We start from the raw sequence: 19,781 nt of genomic DNA, 5'->3' as shown, positions 1-19,781 counted from the left end.
AATTTATGATTCGAAATTAAAATATTCTTATCAAATTGCAAAGAATTATCAGTTTCTCTTCGGTCGATATAAAAAACAATTTATTAAAATAATTAATAATATACAAAATTTTTGGTGAGTCAGGCCAACAATAGATGTGACCTGAGAATTGTTAGGATTATTATGAACTTCGTGAAATTCACACTGGCCCGCGATCCCACGCCAGTCGCCATGTATTTCCCTGCAAAAGAGAAATTCTGATTAATTTACTATTACATATTATAATAAATATAATTATTAAATGGTAATATGTATAAAATAATATTTTAAAATAACGATAATAGAACGGCATATAGAACTATTCCAAATATATTTGTTAGCGATAATGAAAAGAATCCAACGAAGAAATCATTTGCTTAACAAAATTATGAGACAGATAGAAGAATTTTGCGATTGCTAAAAAATTGCTGTTCTTTGATATATAATTAACAATAAAAATACTTATATAATCGATCTTAAAGAATATAGCCAAGGTTTCTTTTTCACAATACGATCACCGTCGGATTCAATTCAAAAGTTGACACTGCATGCGATAAAAGGTTTGTAATTCGAGCACAGTTCGCGGATCAGATGATTCCGGAGTACATTTTTGCATTCATATTTCGTATCGACACCTTCGGAATTATGTTGATATCATATCACGAAATTATAATAAAGCAAAAAAAGTGATACTTCGCAGTAGTTCTGAGAAAATTGTGCCTTATCGCGAAACGACGAAATAAGGCACAATTTTCTCAGAACTATTGCGAAGTATCACTTTTTTTGCTTTATTATAATTTCGTGATACGATATCAACATAATCCCGAAGGTGTCGATACGAAATATGAATGCAGATAAGAAAATGTTTCTTCTATCGACATTATATTTTATCTTTTACAATCGTCTTCACGGTCGTCTAAATATTAAGTTTTAACAAACTTGCAGGTGCGCGTATGAAACGTATATGTCGCATCTGTTAAACTCATATTTCACAATATAATCGCTATAGGATAAGAACATACAACTGTGATACCTTGTGTATATTACAGTGCGTGTAACTTCAATAATTGTGTACAACTTACGACAAGAAAAAGAATAAAATAGTCTCTGCGTATGATTTACGGAACGTTTAGAAAAGTTTTAAGCGCTTACAGGCAGAGGCCAAATACGAATGGCAACAGCATTCTCGCAATCGCGTGTATTCCGCGCAGTCTCCAGCGTGCACCTTGCATTCCTCTGGTCCCACGCGACAAGTGTGCTCGACGAAGAGAAACACCTCTGAAACAATAGACAAATAAATGACATTCTCGTGACGAGCAGTTTTCTTTTAATAACGTATTCTTTTGATTTTGACATTTCGGCAGCTATCAGCTTCAAGGAATGATATGGCCAATGTATAAAATTTCTTATTGTTCACAACGAGATAGCTGTCTGTTACTTTTTCTTTTGTTTATAATTATATGTATATCACTTATCGCTAGAAACTTTTGAATATCTTTGCCAGTTTTTATTAATAAAAACATTGTTTTGGTCTTCTAAATGGTCATCAGCCGCATTATTCTTCGATCAAGTCATTACGGGAGTTATTGTAAATAATTGATTAATAGTTCTTAAGTAGTGCAATTGCGGTAGGAAATTACGAGACGTCACGAAGGCATTTTATCGTTATATAAAGCGTAACAAACATAATTGTATCTCGGGAGGGGCACTTGAACGCAAACCTTTCGCAGGGAGCGTCAAATGTAGGCGTTGCGATAATTAACCGGTTTCGTGGGTTGGCGATTAATTTGCATAATGAGATACCAGAGGCTTCCGGCGCGCGCTATCAGTTCCGGAAGAGGATAACACGACGTTGACTTGAGTATTTGTAATCCCGATTTTCCAAAACGTGCACAGGTGTAAAATATAAATCAAGGTCGGTCTTGAGCAATTTGTTTCGAAACAATTGGTGTTTAATCGATCGCGAGCGATTAGGAACGAGCGCAAAACGCACGAGTGATTCACGGACGCGATCGAGAGGCGATTCAAGTTTTAGGTATTCCACGTGCGTAGCTCGCTGCGTGCAGCAATGCAACTTCATGCAACACCTAAAGAATTTTTACGCGCGTTCGGGAATTTTTACGCAACAATAACAAATTCTTAAGCGTCCTAAAGAACGAAAATACGAATAATTCACAAATAATTTCCTCGAAATATCTTTAATTCTACGATGGTATCTCTATATTCTTTTGTTTTTGATATTGAACCTCGTAAAAGTTTTTGGAAAACTTCGAGCATAAAAATGAATAAAGCAATCTAGGCTTCTTGTGTATCTTCACATCAATATAATAAGTTTAAAAACGTAACCAAAAAGCTTTTTGAAAAATGAACAAGTGTAATAACCCCGTCTTTGGTATTACTATAGAATTAATCATTTTGAATTCGTAAACTTGCCAACAAGACGAAAACTAGTTTGTAACCTGATTTGAGATATGTCGATATTTATTTCTTCTGAGAAGTGTACAAGAGCGCGAAAATTTGCAAACGTGTTAATATTATTATTTAATATTTGTATTTAAAAAAAAATCATTGTTGCATGAATAACGTGATATTATGTCAATTATAAATTCAAATAAAGGTCGCGGGTCGATGGACGATAGTCCTGCGACGTTTGCGAGGAGTTCGGAAAGCGCGTGGAATGCTCAAGCGACTCGCTCGATGACGCGCGCGCAAATGAATCACTCGTTAGATCTTACACACGCGCGTGGAAGACAAGGATAATTCATTACGACGAGCAATGATTTCCTGAACAGGTGACTGCCCTTCCGCTCGACAGAAAGGAATTAATTTCTTCTCGATATATAAAGAAATTATGGTCCTCTCATGTCGATAAATCACTTGGCGATTAGACAATATTCGGTTTGAAACGACGAACATTAAAATAACTTACGGTAAATCGTGATTTAAAATGGTTATAATTCAAATTTGACAATAATTTAATTCTGGCACTATTCTTCGATTTTAACCTTTAATCTCTCGGATATCTCTCGTAAGATTTTCTGGACGTGGTAACCGCAATAAATTTGGTTAATAACAGATTCAATTTTATTAAATCAGTTAAATAGCTGGGGAATAATATAAAGAAGTAGATCTCGCTCTAATAAAATATAAAAAATACAGACTTATATATAAAGTAGTATGATTAAAATCGTTTCTTTATACAAATGTATTCATTTCAATGCATTGGCGCATTTTTTAAATTTAAATGCGACCGTATGATACCAAAGGCTTTAAAATTTATAGTATTCATAGTACTGAGTATTTACTGAGTCAGTAACTGACAGCTTAATATTTTTACACCATCTCTCTCGCGTTGTTGAGATTTGAGTTACGCAAATAATTCCTAAGCTCCCGAAACTTTCTGAAGGTAAGTACCTCTGACAATACCCCGAGGGAAATTCTGTAATAATAATACATAAACATCTCGTCGATCCCACGGTTATTCGAGATATTAACACACGATTCGAGCTGTAACGGCACGTAGTGCATCGACTAAAAATAATTGCGATTACGTCGCGCGGCTCTCGTTGGCATTGTGCAGATCGCGAAATTGCGCCGATCCGCGAGCTCGCTATCATTGCCGTTGCTCTAAATTTCCGTGAAGCGCGCGTTGCACAACGCGCTCGCTCGCCACGGCCGATTGTTCACGCACGAATTCGCCGGCCGGGAACCGTGGTTTTTCATACGACTTCTCGCTACGTGAATAAACGAAGGACGAGAGCGGAAAACACAACTTCCGTCGTCGGGAAGGTTAAGCCGATTTCGATCGGCTTGTTATTTGCCGCCGAGATAAATCGCGTGACGCTTCGTTAGCCCATCGTAAAGCGAGCTACGAAGGTTCACTTGTCTATTTATCTACTTATTCATTATTGATTAATTATTTATTAATTATCTATTTATTAATTGTTTATTAATTATTAATCACACCCGCTCGAATACCTACTGTTGAAGCTGCCGTCGCAGCAACAATGATCGTTGATAACGCTGCCATTCGTGCAGTAAGTCATCTCAGGGTAGGTGCAAGGCTTGCATCCCGGAATGGGTCCTGCAAACGATAGATGCGATTAGCGCGAATAATCAAGAGAGAGAGAATTAAGTAAGATGAAAAGGCTCGAAAGGAAAAATTGTCAATTAAAAGGAAACCGTCGTATCGTTAATATCTACAATCTTCCTCACTAGACGGGCAAAATGACACGGAACGCCGCATTTCTCAGGCATATGAATGAAGCTGAGCGCACGACCGCTTATTAATTAAGAATTATATTTCATTAACCTCGATGCCGGCGACTGCGATTAAAATACATGACAATCGCGTCGAATCCGCATCCATGATTCACGTTAATTAGCGTCTCGAGGCTCCTTGCGTAATCCTTTATGAAATCGTGTCGCGGACATAGCGAGTTGTCTGTCTGTGACGATAGAAAAGCACCGTCGCGCTGTATCGACATCGAATACATCGCGAATTGTATGAGTTTCGCCTTCGCGAGATCGAAGCCTCGTTAGATCGTGCTAATTCCACGATCGCGATAAGCGACGAGTGTATTCTTCGTATTTATAACATTTGATGAGGATCGTTAATTGAATTATTGGAATGAGAACCGCGCATACAATGACCGAGTATTTCAAATTGCCGTTAACGATACTATACGGTAATCGCCAGCTTATCTCGCCACTTAAATAATAATTGACGGTTAAAATCGTTTTAAATTCACACGTGATAAGCAACAGGTTCATCGGCGATCCTCACAAGGATCGCTCGTTTCTCCGAGTCACGATTAAAGGATTGAATTACAGAAATTGGGACTGCACGGCCGACAATTCCTAATTTACGCGAATAATGTTAGGGGTAATCATCGACTTCCTCGGTCATTGGAATTACAGCTGTAATGAGAGCCACGTGCTTAGCTGGCTGCGCAATTATGCAATGCAAACGGCATCGTCAGGTGTCTCAATGTGATGTGAACGTACAACACGCAAAATTATTCGTGCTGACAATAATATATTGAAAAAGAGCGTGAAAAAGCGTGATCCGAATCCGGTAAGGAAAACTGCTACAGAATGCCGAAAAATTAGACTTTTATGTGTTAACAATGGAAAGTATACGACTAATACGACACATTTAACTATTCGATTATCACATTTCAGTTTCTAGTAAATAGTGATAATTGAGATCATGAATACATAAAATACATAAAACAGCACGCGTAACTTTTTGTATTATATCGAACCTTACGTAATATAGCAAATTAAAGGAAGGATTTGTTGTCTTTATTGATGAGTTAGCAATTTATTAAATTATTGACTGATCAAATTTATTTTTAAATTTATCGAGTTCAGTGTATTAAGGTGAATAACAAATTATTTTATAAAATTAATTCAGAGGCAAATTATATTCAACGTAATCTGTTATTAAAAATGTAAATATTAAAAATATAAATTTTTCACGGTACACATATGGAAGGGCATGCAAATTACATAAATAAAAACTTAAATTATTAAAAGTTTTTAAAAATAAAATAGCGAGCATTGTTATGATTTAAGTACGCAAAGAGTGCATATTCTGATGTTCTTCGCGAATACTATTCACGCATACCTCTCTGGTCCATGCCGACTAGGGCGCGATTGGCAGAACAAAAATTTCGAAACGTCAATCGTGCGACGCTGGTTAGGTGGATCAAAGCAGCTATTCTTGGCGGTAAGATAAATACATTTCTGTGTACCGTAAGGAAGCTTTATAGACCGGTTGTAGGAGTCAGACAAGAACGTTAATGCGATGCTTTTAGCAACTGAGCTAGATTGGAAAAAAGTCGCACCAAGAATGCTGTTAAGATGTACAGGACATATCGTAACATTTGGAACCTATTTTAGAAATAGATCCTTCGACAAATTCGTTTTCTTCAATTTATCTTAGACAGGAATGTCGAGGCGCATCGACAGTTCTTATATAAACAAAGGGGATAGATAGTTTTGTGTTAAATTAAAATTGAATAACAATAAATAGCAATTAATTTTCTTCTTTTTATTTTAAGATAATTTTATTTTAACCAAATTATTATTCGAGTCTTAATTATCGGAAGATTTAATACTTAAACTCTCTTAAAAAGACAAAGAAAATCTTATCTATTCAAATTTTGCTTTAAAAAATGAAATTGTTAAAGAGATGTTAGACCGCTATAAGATTCTTGAAATGTGGCTTATATGTGAAAGAAATACCATGAATCGTACATATATCTTAATTTTTACATCCATAAGAAATTATTTATTTCCTTATGCGCTAAACATTCCTTCGATAATTTCTTAATGTGAGATAATATTATATTTTTGTATAAATAGCCTTCTTGATTAATATCGAACAATAATATTGAGGAAAATTCTAAGATAATTCAACTCTACTTTATTCTTCCACAATTTTATGACGCTCATAATATTAATGACAAGAAATAAAGCTTACCAGGATATATCTTCAGTTTCTTTGCTTCAGCGAGCGCGTCCTTGCGAAGGACTTCGTGTTCCAGGATGTATTCATCGTCGGGATGATGGTTCACGACTGTGATCGCCTCGAGGTTGCCGAGGATCAGGAAGAGCGTCAGGATACTAATCGCACCGATGTCGATCATGCTAGCGTCACCTGATTTCTCATCTTCGATGAGAATCACTTTCTTCTCACTTTCTTCTTAATCACAATAAACGACTTCCGTCTCAACTTTTTCTCGCAGATGAAATAATTTCTGTCGAATTTAAAATAAAAAATAATAAGTAAAATTTAAATCGTGTTTCATTGCGTGGAAAAATTATTTGCCTTACTATTTTCAATTGCAATATAATTTTTCCAATACATCCAAGTTTAAATCAGATGTTTCTTGGTAAAAAATTTACAAAATATTTGCAATTGTTAACCCTCCGTGTGCATACGTGGGTCTGTCATGTTCGACGTATATTTTTCCCTACCTTAGTATTTTAAAAATATTTTAAAAAATCCGAAAAAATTCACAAAACATCTGTCTATATTGTAGTTGGCAATTTTATAGTCATTTTAATAAGCATCATTTATTTAATATTTTCTGGTAGGCTTGCAAGTTTTACAGTTACGAGCAGATATCATTTCGGCTCGGACACCATAGACCCACGTATGCACACGGAAGATTAAATATAAATGTTTCTATTAGCAATAACAATATCTTGGAGATCATACCCGCTCGTCGATCTTGAATGGAACAATGCTAAGACAAGATCAACTGCGACCCTGAACTCAACGTGCACGTCTCTTATTGTCCGGAATTTCAGCAGGGTATACAATGAAACGACTGTCGCAACCGGAAGTATACGGAAGATATGGTATGAAAATAGATGCAACGACGCCGCACTCATGTGTGATAAGAGATGTAATTTTCGTCCACGAGCTTAAATTTTATTTTGGTCATTTAAACAATTTTGTATTATATCCCAATTTATATTTATATTTATATTTATTTTTATTTTAGTAAAATTTTTCTGCTCAAATATGATCGGCGATGCGTCACGTGACATTTGAAAGCGAAAGCGTAAAGCTCAACTTGATCGTGCCTGCCGAGCGGTCGTTTCACGTCAGCTACATAATTGATCGTTACATCTGTTCTCAGTACGCGGGATCGATATTGTTTTAATATTCAAGAACGCGGAAAGGTACCGGCGTGGCGGCGGCACGAAGATGCCTTTGATATCGATCGCCTCGATTCGCCATGTTCTGGGAGAGGGAGGGATGATTCATCCCCCGTTAGTCGCGATTTTATTCGACGTGCTCGGAGTTCTCCTCCCTTCGACGAACTGGTCGAATTTATTCTTGCAAAATTAACCGCAGGACAAATAGTTCTCAACGTAAGAACGTAAACGAGTAAGATTCCGTGCGGTTCCACACACAACGATTAAAAAGCCCGTTCCATCGAATTTAATCGTCCAAACAAACGATTTCGCCGCCGCAAAAGTTTAGTCCTTATGCTTGTGTTGTGAATTTGACTTCTCAGAAATTACTTCTTTTAACATTAATATAGTAAAGAAGTGTCGATTTTATATTGACACTCTTTTAACATTGAATCTAGCTCTTTTTCTTTCTTCCTAAAAATCTTTATTGTAATTTGTTGTTTATTATAGTTATGTTTTGTTATCTTTTTATATAATAATAACTTTATTGAACGCATATTACGAATTATATCGAGTTTAACAAAGTTCATCGAGTTTTAACAAAAGTTTAAGCGCAAATGACGAGGCGATACAGCTTCTGCACAGTCTAAGCAGAAAGATAAGAAATTTTAAGAACACAAAAGAGAATACATTTTCTCATGTGTGACGGAAAATAAGATGAAATGTACAGAACAATGGCAGATCAAGAAGAAAAAAGGGATAAAGAAGATCGGATATCAGCAAGTAATTATTTGAGATATATCACTGCAGTGAAAGAGAAGGCGGTGCAAAATTTTTTGTTTAGAAGTGTCAAAACAGCTTTTTTCCATTTTTCTCTTAATTTATAGATTATATCAAGATTTTAAAATGCATCTATCGTTAAGAAAATTACCAGGATACAACTTGCAATTAAAAAGTTAGCATGGAATAGAAAATGTAAAATAATATATATGCAAATATTCTAAACGTAAAGAAATTTATAAATATAAGTAAATATAATAATTCTGATTCTTATATAATTAAAAATAGGTAAAACTATATAACTAAAACTTACATGTATGTATGGAACAGATTGATATCTTGCAAATAATATCCGTTTTTCTAGTCGTTTATACTTTATAAGATACAATAAAAACAAAATTTGATTTTGATAAAAAAAAATCTGATTGACTCATTCAGTCTACTTTTGCTACTAACTCTGCTCATCAAAGTATAAACCGGCTCTTATTCTAACGGAACTGCATAGATTGATTTGGCATTCATCTAATCAGCTAACGCGAATTTATTCGCGAATTTATATCTTATATTCATATGAATTTATTCAAATTTTAACTTCTTGTGATCTTATCAACCCCTGAAATCATCGCGGAAGCCGTCACAGTATCAAATGTTCAATATATATAATCCGTGTATCTCAAGGATCTCGGTAAAGCGGCGTAAAGAGGCGATAATGCTAGAATTCTGCTCGAGTTGCACGCGTCGTGAGTCACGAGTCTGATGACAGCCGGTCATTAATTAGAGCCAATTAAGGGCGGCCAGCGCGAAACGTGGATGTCTTGCCCTCTGAGACAAGAAGGTGACATCCCGGCGTCTCTTCCTGCCGATGCCGCGATGCTATCATTTACCGCCTTTATTTCGTCGTACGTAAAACGAAATGCCGGCGGGTGTGTTAAAACGGCGCGAGAGATAATTAAGGGCATTTGACGAAGGACTGGATATGCCTTTGTTCACTTTAAAGAGTTATGACGCTGAGCTAAACGCGTGAAGTTCAGGGGACACATGAAAGACAGGAAGCGACAAGTTTTAAAGTGTTTCGATATTTTAGTGATTAGAAACAGTGAGCTATTACACATGCATCCGATAGAAATAATATATTGTAGAGTCAAAAGTAAAGATTTTTACCGAATAAGTAACATTTACTTCGCCAGTCAATAATTAACACAATTAAGAATTTAATCGACTATACTGGCAATGATTATAATCGTGGCAACGATTATAATCGTCGTGACAAATCGTCACCGCGTTTCGACCAAGAATTCTGGTCTTTCTAAAATTGATGTAATTTTATATGCTTATAATATAAGCATCTTAAATGTTGCGGAAATTATGGAAGGAGAGGGAGAAGGAATTTAAAAAGAGAAAGGAAATAAATTAAGCCAAAGATAAGGCTGTGATAGATTAGGTTTAAGAAGTTAGGTTAGCTTAAGAGAGTAGTTAGTGTACGCATGGTATGGATGGATGAGTGTGGATAAGATGTTTTAATTGTAAACCAAGTCCCTTCCTGGCAAATTTTGTAAAGCTGAAGTAAATAAATTCTATTCTATATAAGCATCTTAATTAAATAATTAAATTTATTGCAATAAATATTACCACATGCCTCAGTGGTCGAATTGGTACGACACCCGTCACGGAATGAGGGAGGTTCCAGGTTCGAACCCTGGCTGAGGTAATATTTTTCGCAATAAATTTAATTATTTAATTAAGATGCTTATATTATAAGCATCTAAAATTACATCAATTTTAGAAAGACCAGAATCCTTGATCGAAACGCGGTGACGATTTGTCACGACGATTATAATCATTGCCAGTATAATCGATTAAATTCTTAATTGTGTTAAAGATTTTTACACAATAAATTACTTTCGACGTCTTGTAATAATGAAAGATTTGTTTATTTTAATAGAGCATGTATCGGTAACTAAAAATAAAAATAACTATACAAGCATAGTTGCCTAAAACAGAATACAATAAATAAAAAAATTACGAATACTCTAAAAATGATCTAAATCTGATAATTAATATGTTAAACTCTATACTGTATTTTATTTTACAATTTTTGCATTGTTAGATAATAAAAAAAATATTTTAAAATTATAATTCTATTAAAATATAATATTCTTTATTTTCAAATGCTTGAATTAAAAATTAACAGTAAAACGTTCTTAAAAATAATCAAAACATTTGTCATTGTTTTTGATAAATGTTTCGTCGCGTTATCAACTTAATTCACAATCGTTTCTTCTCTAGAATTTGTTTACATAACGGAAAATGATAAATTTGATTTGGAACCACGTGATTCGAATTCCTATCATATCACACGATACGTCAAGACAGCATTATCGTCTTGTTTTTCTGCGAAGTTACATATACGCAACTTGACAAGATTAACTCTCTCACAAACATATAAGCGATAAATTGTAGTAAAAGAATAAACTTGATAAATTCTTACCAGCATTTCACCGTATGTGGTTTCCGGTAATAAAAAAATGCCACCTCTGCCTAGAGTATTTCTCCAAAGCATCACTTTTCGAAGGCGTTTCAAAAAATCTACACGCGCGATCGATTAATTATTTCAAATAACATTAAAGGCCAAAATAAAGAGTCCACTCTGAGTTTATTGCAGCTTCACGAGTTTTCGCGAGCTTTTTATCCTACGCTTTGTTAAACATAGATTAAATATCCTTCAAATAATATCCGTTTTTCTAGTCGGTTATGTAAGATACACTCAGATTAACATTCGGAAAAATGTACGTGTGATCGGTCGATGTTGCGGACTAGAGTAAATGTATGGCAAGCGGATCGGCGAAAATCCGCGGTGAACGGCGATGGCGGGAAAATCGCGACGGACGGACAGGCGACCGTCGAAGGCTGCGGACCGCGTTGGACTGCGGATCGAGCCATCGAGGGCTGAAAAGAATACCAAGCCGTTCCACCACACCACCTTCGGTGGTGCCGCCTCAACTATACGCTTGGCGCCTGACGCCGAAGCCGGCGTCTAATGCCGTGAACATGGAGAGTAACAAATCAGGATAGTTATCATATACGGAAAATTAAATTCCCGATATATACTTACCTCACAGGCCACATTTATTTTTTGCATACGTGTAAGCCACACTGAGATCTGCAGAACCCAGCCATTTTTCTCTCATAAATTTCGAAAAAATCAACGTAATGTAATGTTTTTTTTACAATTAATCGTAAATTTTCTAAGAATTATGATGGTAATCTCAGAATTTGTTTAAAAAAAATTATTGCTAAAAAATACGCATTAAAAAATATAAATAATAGTTCCAAACGTTATAGTTTCATTTTGTTGGGGTCCCTGAGACTCCAGTGTGGCTTTCGAGAATTAAGAAAGACAAATAAAAAGTCTGCTTTAAGTAGATTGTCCTTAATCTTTAACTCTCTTATATTTAACATAAAATTCTATACGTTTTTAACCGAGAATCTATATGCAATGTAACAATTATTAAAAAGATCTTTTCTTGTTTTATTTATTTATTTATTTATTTATTTATTTATTTATTTATTTATTTATTTATTTATTTATTTATTTATTTTAAATATGATGTACAATGTTTGATGATTATAATTAAAATTATGCAAATGTCGCAAGCAAAACTTTTACTAACAATAAAATGTCATATTTGCGTTCCTCGGAAATAAAACTGCATTTTTATACGAATGTGATATTTCAGTAAAAGTTCTGCTTGTATTTTCATAATTTTTTATTTAACTCATAAAACGTTTATTTGAACGCAAATCAAATAATCAAATGCTTGAAATAAATAAAGTCACCAAATTAGAATTTAAAAACGTAAAAAATCGAAATATATATTGACCTATATTTTGAACATATATTTTGAACATATAATAAGGCGTTCAAAAAGTTCTAAGGAAATACTAAGAACCTTCTTCTGCTTCTTTCATGTTTATATTAACTTGCAGGTTTCTGTAGCTCTCCAGAAAAAATCTGTTCTATGTTAATTTGACCTGACAAACAGAAAATGAGTAGGATTCTAACTTAAGTATCTCCATATGTTACAAGAGTCTATAAAACTGGTATAACTGGGGTGGTTCGTACCGAGAAGGAGAAAGAGAGATAAAGAGAAAGAGAGCACGTACGGTGCTACTAAAATAGCATTTCTCATTGTACGCACAAAATAATGTAAACGAGAAAGCCGCTGGCGTTCTGTTACAAATCCGAAATTGCAAACGAGAATTTAACGATGGCATTCGATTATACGCGCGCTTCGTCTTTTGGTTTTATTAATAGAATATCAAAAAACACGGTATTTTTTTCATAAGTTACTTATCTAATGTAGTTTTATTAATAATTTAATTTAATCTGCTTGTTTACTTCTTTTAATTTTACTGCATATTGAAATTAATCCCAAGTAGCAAAGATGACGTCACTTTGCTACTTGGGATGTGATAATATGCAGCATAAAATAAACTAATTATTCCACGTAATAATCAGTGGATTATATTTTTATTTTAAGCGTGCCAAGTGTTATAACTTTTCGTTTCCACGAAAACTCCAACAAAATATTTTCCCTCGGCAGTTAAGTGTAGGTGGACCACTTTGTGTGTATTGTTAACGGTCACTGTCGGGGCTGTTAGGCACGCACCGAGGCACGCACGTACGTATGCACGCACACGCGTGTGCATTATTCCCATTCAGCCGTTGGCCGTACATGCGGACAAGTATGCACGATGAATAGTAGGCAGCGTAGAATGGACGATCACAGACGCAAAAAGCGTGTCGGTGCGTGCGACCGGCATGCTGGCGCAGGCACCTGGCCACGATGGGGTCGGGAATGTGCGACGTGTACGGGTCGTTTTATGGTGGCGAACTCGTAAGAAAGGCTCGGCTAAGAAGAGTCCCCCTCACGTACGCTATTGATCCCGACGAGACTCCTTATTTTGCTCCTAAAAGAAGAACGAGAAAACCTTGTCCTTGCTGTCAGTTCCTATCGGTTTGCTTCCTTTGTGCATTTTGTTAGAAGAAGATAAATATAAAGAAAGAGAGAAAATAAAATTTATATAAAATTATTAAGATCATTATTTATATTCTTGAGTTACTTAAAATTATATTTATCGGGGGAAAAATTGTGAGAAAGTATATTTATGTATAAAATTTGAAAAATATTTGGGTTTAATAGAAAATTTCTTTTTGCAATAGGAAGAATTGGAATATCAGAAAAGTCTAACAACAAATTTTTTTTCTTCTTCTAGATAAATTCGGTGAAAAGGGCAAAACTGCATTTGCTATTGAATATTTGGAAGGAATTTCTGAACTTATTTGCGAAACGGAATGTAGGTTGGCACAGAGAGAGAGAGAAATTCATTAAAGAGAAGATTGATGTTGCGGCGACGGTTTTGTGGATATTGCTTCTATTATTTTAGCCTATTGATCCTGTTTCATTTGGTTAAGGCAGTAAGTATGTCTAGCCAAGTTTTCATACACATAAAGTTTCGACTCAGCCTTGTTTTCTTTGTGTCGACACGTACAGAATGTTCCACACACATAATTATAACGATAAATTCTCTGACAAATTTGAAATTTTCAATATACATTATTCTAAATATATTACTTAAATGTATCATCCAAAGTCTAATTATAGTTTTCAACATTATGCATCTTCTGTAATTAAGCTTTGCATAAAAAATCTTAAAGCAAAGTCCATGGGAATTAACTAAAAGTATAATTGTGTTAACCATTAGTCTCTCAACATTCAGAAGTCTTTTATTTACAATTGTTTTTAAAATATTGGAAACTATTAACAGTTTCGACATTTTATTTAAAAGAAGGTCGACATGCTGACTAATTCATTATAATAAATCATTATAATAAAAGTTGAGATCTTTTTAATGATAACATTTTATATGACAACGATGTTACTGTCATTGAAAACAATCAAAGGGATACAATTAAGTATATTTGCGTGTTGCTTTCATAAACTCAATGTGAGGTCTTTGTTTGAAAGTGTACTTATTCGAACGTAAGTCTGTACTTATTGATCCTGAAAGTCCTGCCACCACTTAAACAGTGGTGTTGGCAAGGACGCGTCCTGAACAGAGCGCGAACTTTTTTTGTCCGCCTCTAGCTTTCTGGGTTAAACGCATTTTTAATAGTTGATTATCTAGTCACCCGCATTTCTTATCTCTAGACGCGGTCATGTGGCAAAGGTTGGATTACTTGTCACAATAACAGCCGACTGTCCGTTATGAAAATGCTGAATGCGATTACGTTTCTTTTAAGACATAATCGCATTCTTTATTTAAATATGATCATCCAAATCTGAGAACTTTAATCATATCATACATTGCAATTCTCCTTTAATTACAGTTAATTCTTATCAATTCTATTTATTATAGTCAATATTTATAAATATTATATTTAATATTTATAAATAAACTAAGAAGTTAAAATATATACCTATAGAAAGAGAAAAAGAGAATCAATCGTACAAAAGAAATAAGTTCAAATTTATAATAATAGTTTGCTTTGTTTGCTAATCCTTTCACGTCCAATTAGGATATATGTCTCAGCATGTTTGAACATAATCAGAACTTTGATAAATATTGAATTATTAACATCAAATAGAGCTTATTTTAAAAGAAATTATTTAAATTTTATGTAAAACGTATTATAATAAATAGCATTATAAAATATAAAAAATAATTTAGTGGTAAGACTCGAAATTTTTCGGATAAAAGATTTGACATATAATGCGCAACGTTAACTTCGCATAGTAATTACTGAAATACGACTCTGATAAATTTCTGATGACGTCTGTACTTTGTACTACATAAACAAAACTCTTTCCATTCTTTATGTCTCGATAATAAAGAAATAAATTTTTTTGGATTATACTACGTAGTTCTTGCTAATATATACTTTATTACATCTTTTCATTTTGTGTTCCATAATTTATCAAATCTATATTTTGCGACTCTGAAAGTACCTTTAACACAAAATTTTATTAGAACTTTATTAGAACCATTTTAGACTTTTTTGTGACTTGATACCATTTCCTTTCATATTCAATGATTTTAAAAAAACCTTGAAAGTAAACAAACTGAATCTTCTTCTCAAGAAAAATCATTATTTTGATATCCAACGACTGTAAGAAATATCAAGAAAATAATTAAATTAATTTCTCTTCTAAGAAAAGTCAGATGTGGAAAGGTTAAGTTTATCGAGCGCTGTCCAATTAATTCAGTTCGTTTAGCCATAAGATGGGTTTAGCCATCGAGGCGCATCACGCACGTGAATCGAACATATGACGATAATGATTGGAGAGTGAAGTGTATTTTACTTCTCGTGGGTGCGCCAGTGCCCAGCCCTATCACGCTCCAGATACCTTTTATTCCGACACACCCTGCACGTATGTGCCTTCCCTTAACAACGATCGCCAAAAAATATACTATTTGTGATCCGCAATACATCGATAAAAGAATCGAGATAACATTAATCGAGGCATTAAATATTATAAACCATCGATCAATGTTATTCAATAAATTTAACAACCAGATTTAGGTTTTTTCCACGTAATTTTGTTATAAAGAACAGCAATGTAGTAGGTATGTACAAGAAGAAAAATAATGTATTAACAGCGTGTCTAATTAATAATAATCATGTTAATTCAATAACAATATTAATGAAACAAATAATTTAAATATTTTATTAATTTTATAATTTAAACATTTTATTAAAATAGGAACCCGACGTATTTGTTTCATTAATACCATTATTAACTTAATAAAATTATTTTCAATTAGACCGTTGTTAACTAATGCTGTCAATATCACAATATCACATTTTTTCCGCGAGGTATTAATAAGCACTTTTTATAAATCATCTAATGAAGATTTTCTTGTGCAAATTAAATAAAATATGTAATTGTACATAAATTCGCTAAATAATATACAGCTGATGCAAACAACACGAAAGATCAATGTAAAAAAAGAAATTAAAAATTTAGATAGAATGAGCAAGTTTTAAAGCGATTTTTAGAATTTGCAGACAAAAGTTGATTGTTGTTACAACTTCTACGAAATGTTTCGCGGTGAGTAATCAAATAACAAAAGAGATCGTTTTTTATATTAATAATCGTTCGAGTAACGAAATTTCGTCGGAACGTTCCAGCCATTCTCCAGATATTCCGCGCCTGTGCAATCACGCTTTCGCGTTTTATTATTTCTACGGCACATCTGCGTATTATTAATCGTCCCGCGATATGCCCGTTCTATTTATTTCTCCATGTCGGGGAAAACGGACTCTTCGCGGCGCTGCACTGTTTCATCCAGTATGCCTGGGTTTATTTAATTTCCTCGGGTATTAAACTGTGAACAGACGAAAATGAACGTGGGCGACGGCACGCGCTACGCCATATTAAGTGTCGGTGAATTTACGCGATCTGGGATCATCCGTAGAACTGAAACTCCAAAAAATCGGCTCGTATATCTCCCGCATAAAATGGATATTAGGTAATAAAAATGTTTTATATAAAGACATATATAAATAAATTAATAAACGGCGATACGAGTTAGGCGCGGTACGTGGTGCGCAAGTAAAGAAATTAATAGTTACAGAAGTAACGAATTACAATGTATATATACATATACATATATTCTAACTTAATAAACTGCGCGCCGATTATTTGTCGGACTTGAAACACAGGTACCGTTGGAACATTAATACCCTTCCCTCCCCGGAATTAAATCGACGCGATTTAATTATTTAAAAAACTGTAAAGAATTTCCCTCCGGGGAGGGAAGGGTATTAATATTCCAACGATATAGCTGTGTTTCAAGTCCGACAAATAATCAGCGCGCAGTTTATTAAGTTGGAATATATGTATATGTATACATTGTAATTCGTTACTTCTGTAACTATTAATTTCTTTACTTGCGCACCACGTACCGCGCCTGACTCGTATCACCGTCTATTAATTTGTTGATATTTTCACGAATCTAATGACATATTTGACATATATAAATATTTATAACCATATATAAAATATATCCATATATTTTCTTTTTCTTGCATAATCTTTGTTCGTATAAATAAGAAAAAGAAGAATAAATTAATCATCGGTTAATCAGAATCTTAATTGGTTCAAGTCACTCATAACGAGGATTTTACAACTTCTAAACTTTTTTCAGAAAGCGCCTCTGATCTTTGAGCCAAAAATGTATTTTAAATTTTTCTGTGCAAAAATAAATTTTACTTATTTTCAGATAAACTTTGAAAACTTCAGCTGTAGGTATTTGGTTTTTTTAATATGCATAAGAAAGAACCGAGATTCGTAGGCGATAGGTAAGATTGAACGTTAACATGACCGGTCGATGATAAATTTATCGAGCAATCGTTTGCAAATTCACTCTGCATACGTGAAATGTACAATAGTCGCAGTTTTCAGATGCTTAAATATCATTTTAGTTTACAATATAATTTTTTTGTAAACCACTCAGAAAGTCCTTCTTCCCACCCCCTTCGCACTAGGTGCGAAGGGCGAACGATCATCGATGACAGAATTCTCGAAACGAGTCGAGAATTCGTGTCGTTCTCACGCTCAGAGAAGAGGACTGTTCCTCATCATCATGGTTACATCAACTCCCATGTTAGGGAGGGAGAATGAGATCAACTCCTACAGAACTGATCCTGTGAAGTATGATCTTAAAATTCGTATGCCATCATGCCCATATATATACTGTCGCTGACGGTATTTTAAACATGAGTAACATTTAGTCATCATAGCCCTCTACCAACGAAATTGAGAAACAACTAACCTGTCCGTTTACATAAATAGAATTCAAGGCTGACTATCTTTCTACAGTTCTGAAGTGAAGATAACTCTAAGGCGCAGACATCATATTAGAAGCGTATTGTTACATGTTGTTCGGTTATTTATCACATGAAAATTAAGATTAGAATCACACGCATGTTTAATGCTTTTTTATCAAATATATTTAAATTAAAATCAACATTTGATAAAATAGAAAAAAAATATTTCTCTTTATGGCTAATTGGAAATAATGAAATAGTAGCTCTTTTTCAACCTATAATCTTTATATAATATTTATTATATAATACACTAAATACCACAATCACAGACGCGTGCTACGCGCGCGCTATTTGGCTTTAATATTATACAATTATACAATTACACTATTAAGCCCTTAAATCCTTTACACATATGTATAAATTAAATATTAAAATTTAAAATCTTTAAATATCCTCTGATATATGTGACCTGTTTTTATCTAATTACATCCGATAGAAACAGATAAACAGGGTTTAACTTATAGAGGCCCACCACCACCGCCGCCGATTGTATTTTCTACATATATTAACAAGTAAAATTTTACAGGTACAAAAGTTTCCTATTATTGTAAAGGATACATCGTTTGTAAGAGTTTGGTATAAAAAAGATGATGTATTTCGTGTGCCGAAAACGACGATGATCTTCCACTTCATTAGGTATGAGATAAGTGTTGTAAAAAATACATTGTTGTTCTAATCAAATATGGAATACTAAGATGATTTTAAATCAGAATTTGAGATATTCTAGCAACTTATACAAATTGCAATTGTAAATTAATTTTTATAATTATCATAATAATGAGATTAGTGTGCATACATATTAATATACGTACTAAATAAAATTAAAATAATAAATGGATTACCTCTAAAATGTTATCAATAATAAAATATGATATATAATATAATATATTTTTATATGCGGACTATATATCATTCAACCAAAAAAAAAAGATTTTATAAAGAAAAACAAATGAAAAATATAATTCTTTTTATATGACGTACAATTTTTGAGAGAAGTGATTTTGATAGATAATAAATTAATTATATTTTTTAAACATAATCTCCATTTTAAAAAAATACGTAGCAATGCTCGACATAAGTTGTCAATACATGTGCTGCCTACGGCTATGTCAGTGAAGAAGAATTTGCCTGATACATCTGGAAAAATTACCGTTGTTACATCTGATAATGAAACTAAACAATTTGACGATTTATTGTCATTTAAGCTAAGTAAGTCAAAGTTTATATCCTTTACTAGAACCGTTTTTAATTCTTTCACTTTCTTTCTCTCTCTTTTAGTATTACGATATTTTTCTGTATCAAATCTTGTTCACGCATAAAACAGTAAAATAATTATCTGCTTTCTATGAAACTGAAATCATTGTATATTAGATAAGTAAGTAATAATGTATAATTTATACACATTATTAAATACCGCATGATACATGCAGAA

The 19,781-nt window shown here is 33.6% G+C and overlaps 1 protein-coding gene and 1 non-coding gene across 5 annotated transcripts; both read right to left on the bottom strand.

Annotated features, from left to right (window-relative positions):
* Positions 1–63: 63 nt before the first annotated feature.
* On the bottom strand, positions 64–11,409 carry LOC139768179 (uncharacterized). Of its 4 annotated transcripts, none has more exons than XM_071698122.1 (7): positions 10,943–11,409; positions 7,250–7,457; positions 6,509–6,785; positions 5,651–5,668; positions 4,001–4,102; positions 1,171–1,296; positions 64–220 (listed from the first exon to the last, which is right to left on the bottom strand). In XM_071698122.1, exons 3-7 carry the CDS (start codon positions 6,672–6,674, stop codon positions 120–122), a joined length of 513 nt encoding a protein of 170 aa, XP_071554223.1. In that variant the 5' UTR covers positions 6,675–6,785; positions 7,250–7,457; positions 10,943–11,409; the 3' UTR covers positions 64–119. The 4 variants fall into 4 exon arrangements, with proteins under 4 accessions (XP_071554223.1, XP_071554224.1, XP_071554222.1 ...); XM_071698123.1 differs by having other exon boundaries at positions 7,250–7,361; XM_071698121.1 differs by lacking the exon at positions 7,250–7,457 and having other exon boundaries at positions 10,943–11,408.
* A 6,558-nt stretch (positions 11,410–17,967) lies between these two features.
* On the bottom strand, positions 17,968–18,183 carry LOC139768184 (small nucleolar RNA U3). Its single transcript, XR_011717295.1, has one exon. It is a non-coding gene; the product is annotated as a small nucleolar RNA U3 (small nucleolar RNA).
* Between the last annotated feature and the right edge of the window lie 1,598 nt (positions 18,184–19,781).

The sequence above is a fragment of the Temnothorax nylanderi genome, unplaced genomic scaffold, assembly GCF_030848795.1.
Source record: "Temnothorax nylanderi isolate EJ_2023f unplaced genomic scaffold, tnyl_v1.0 TNYL_tig0014_pilon, whole genome shotgun sequence".
Taxonomy (NCBI): Eukaryota; Metazoa; Arthropoda; class Insecta; order Hymenoptera; family Formicidae; genus Temnothorax; species Temnothorax nylanderi.
The sequence above is the reverse complement of the archived record's forward strand: the minus strand, read 5'-3'. Positions and strand labels throughout refer to the sequence as shown.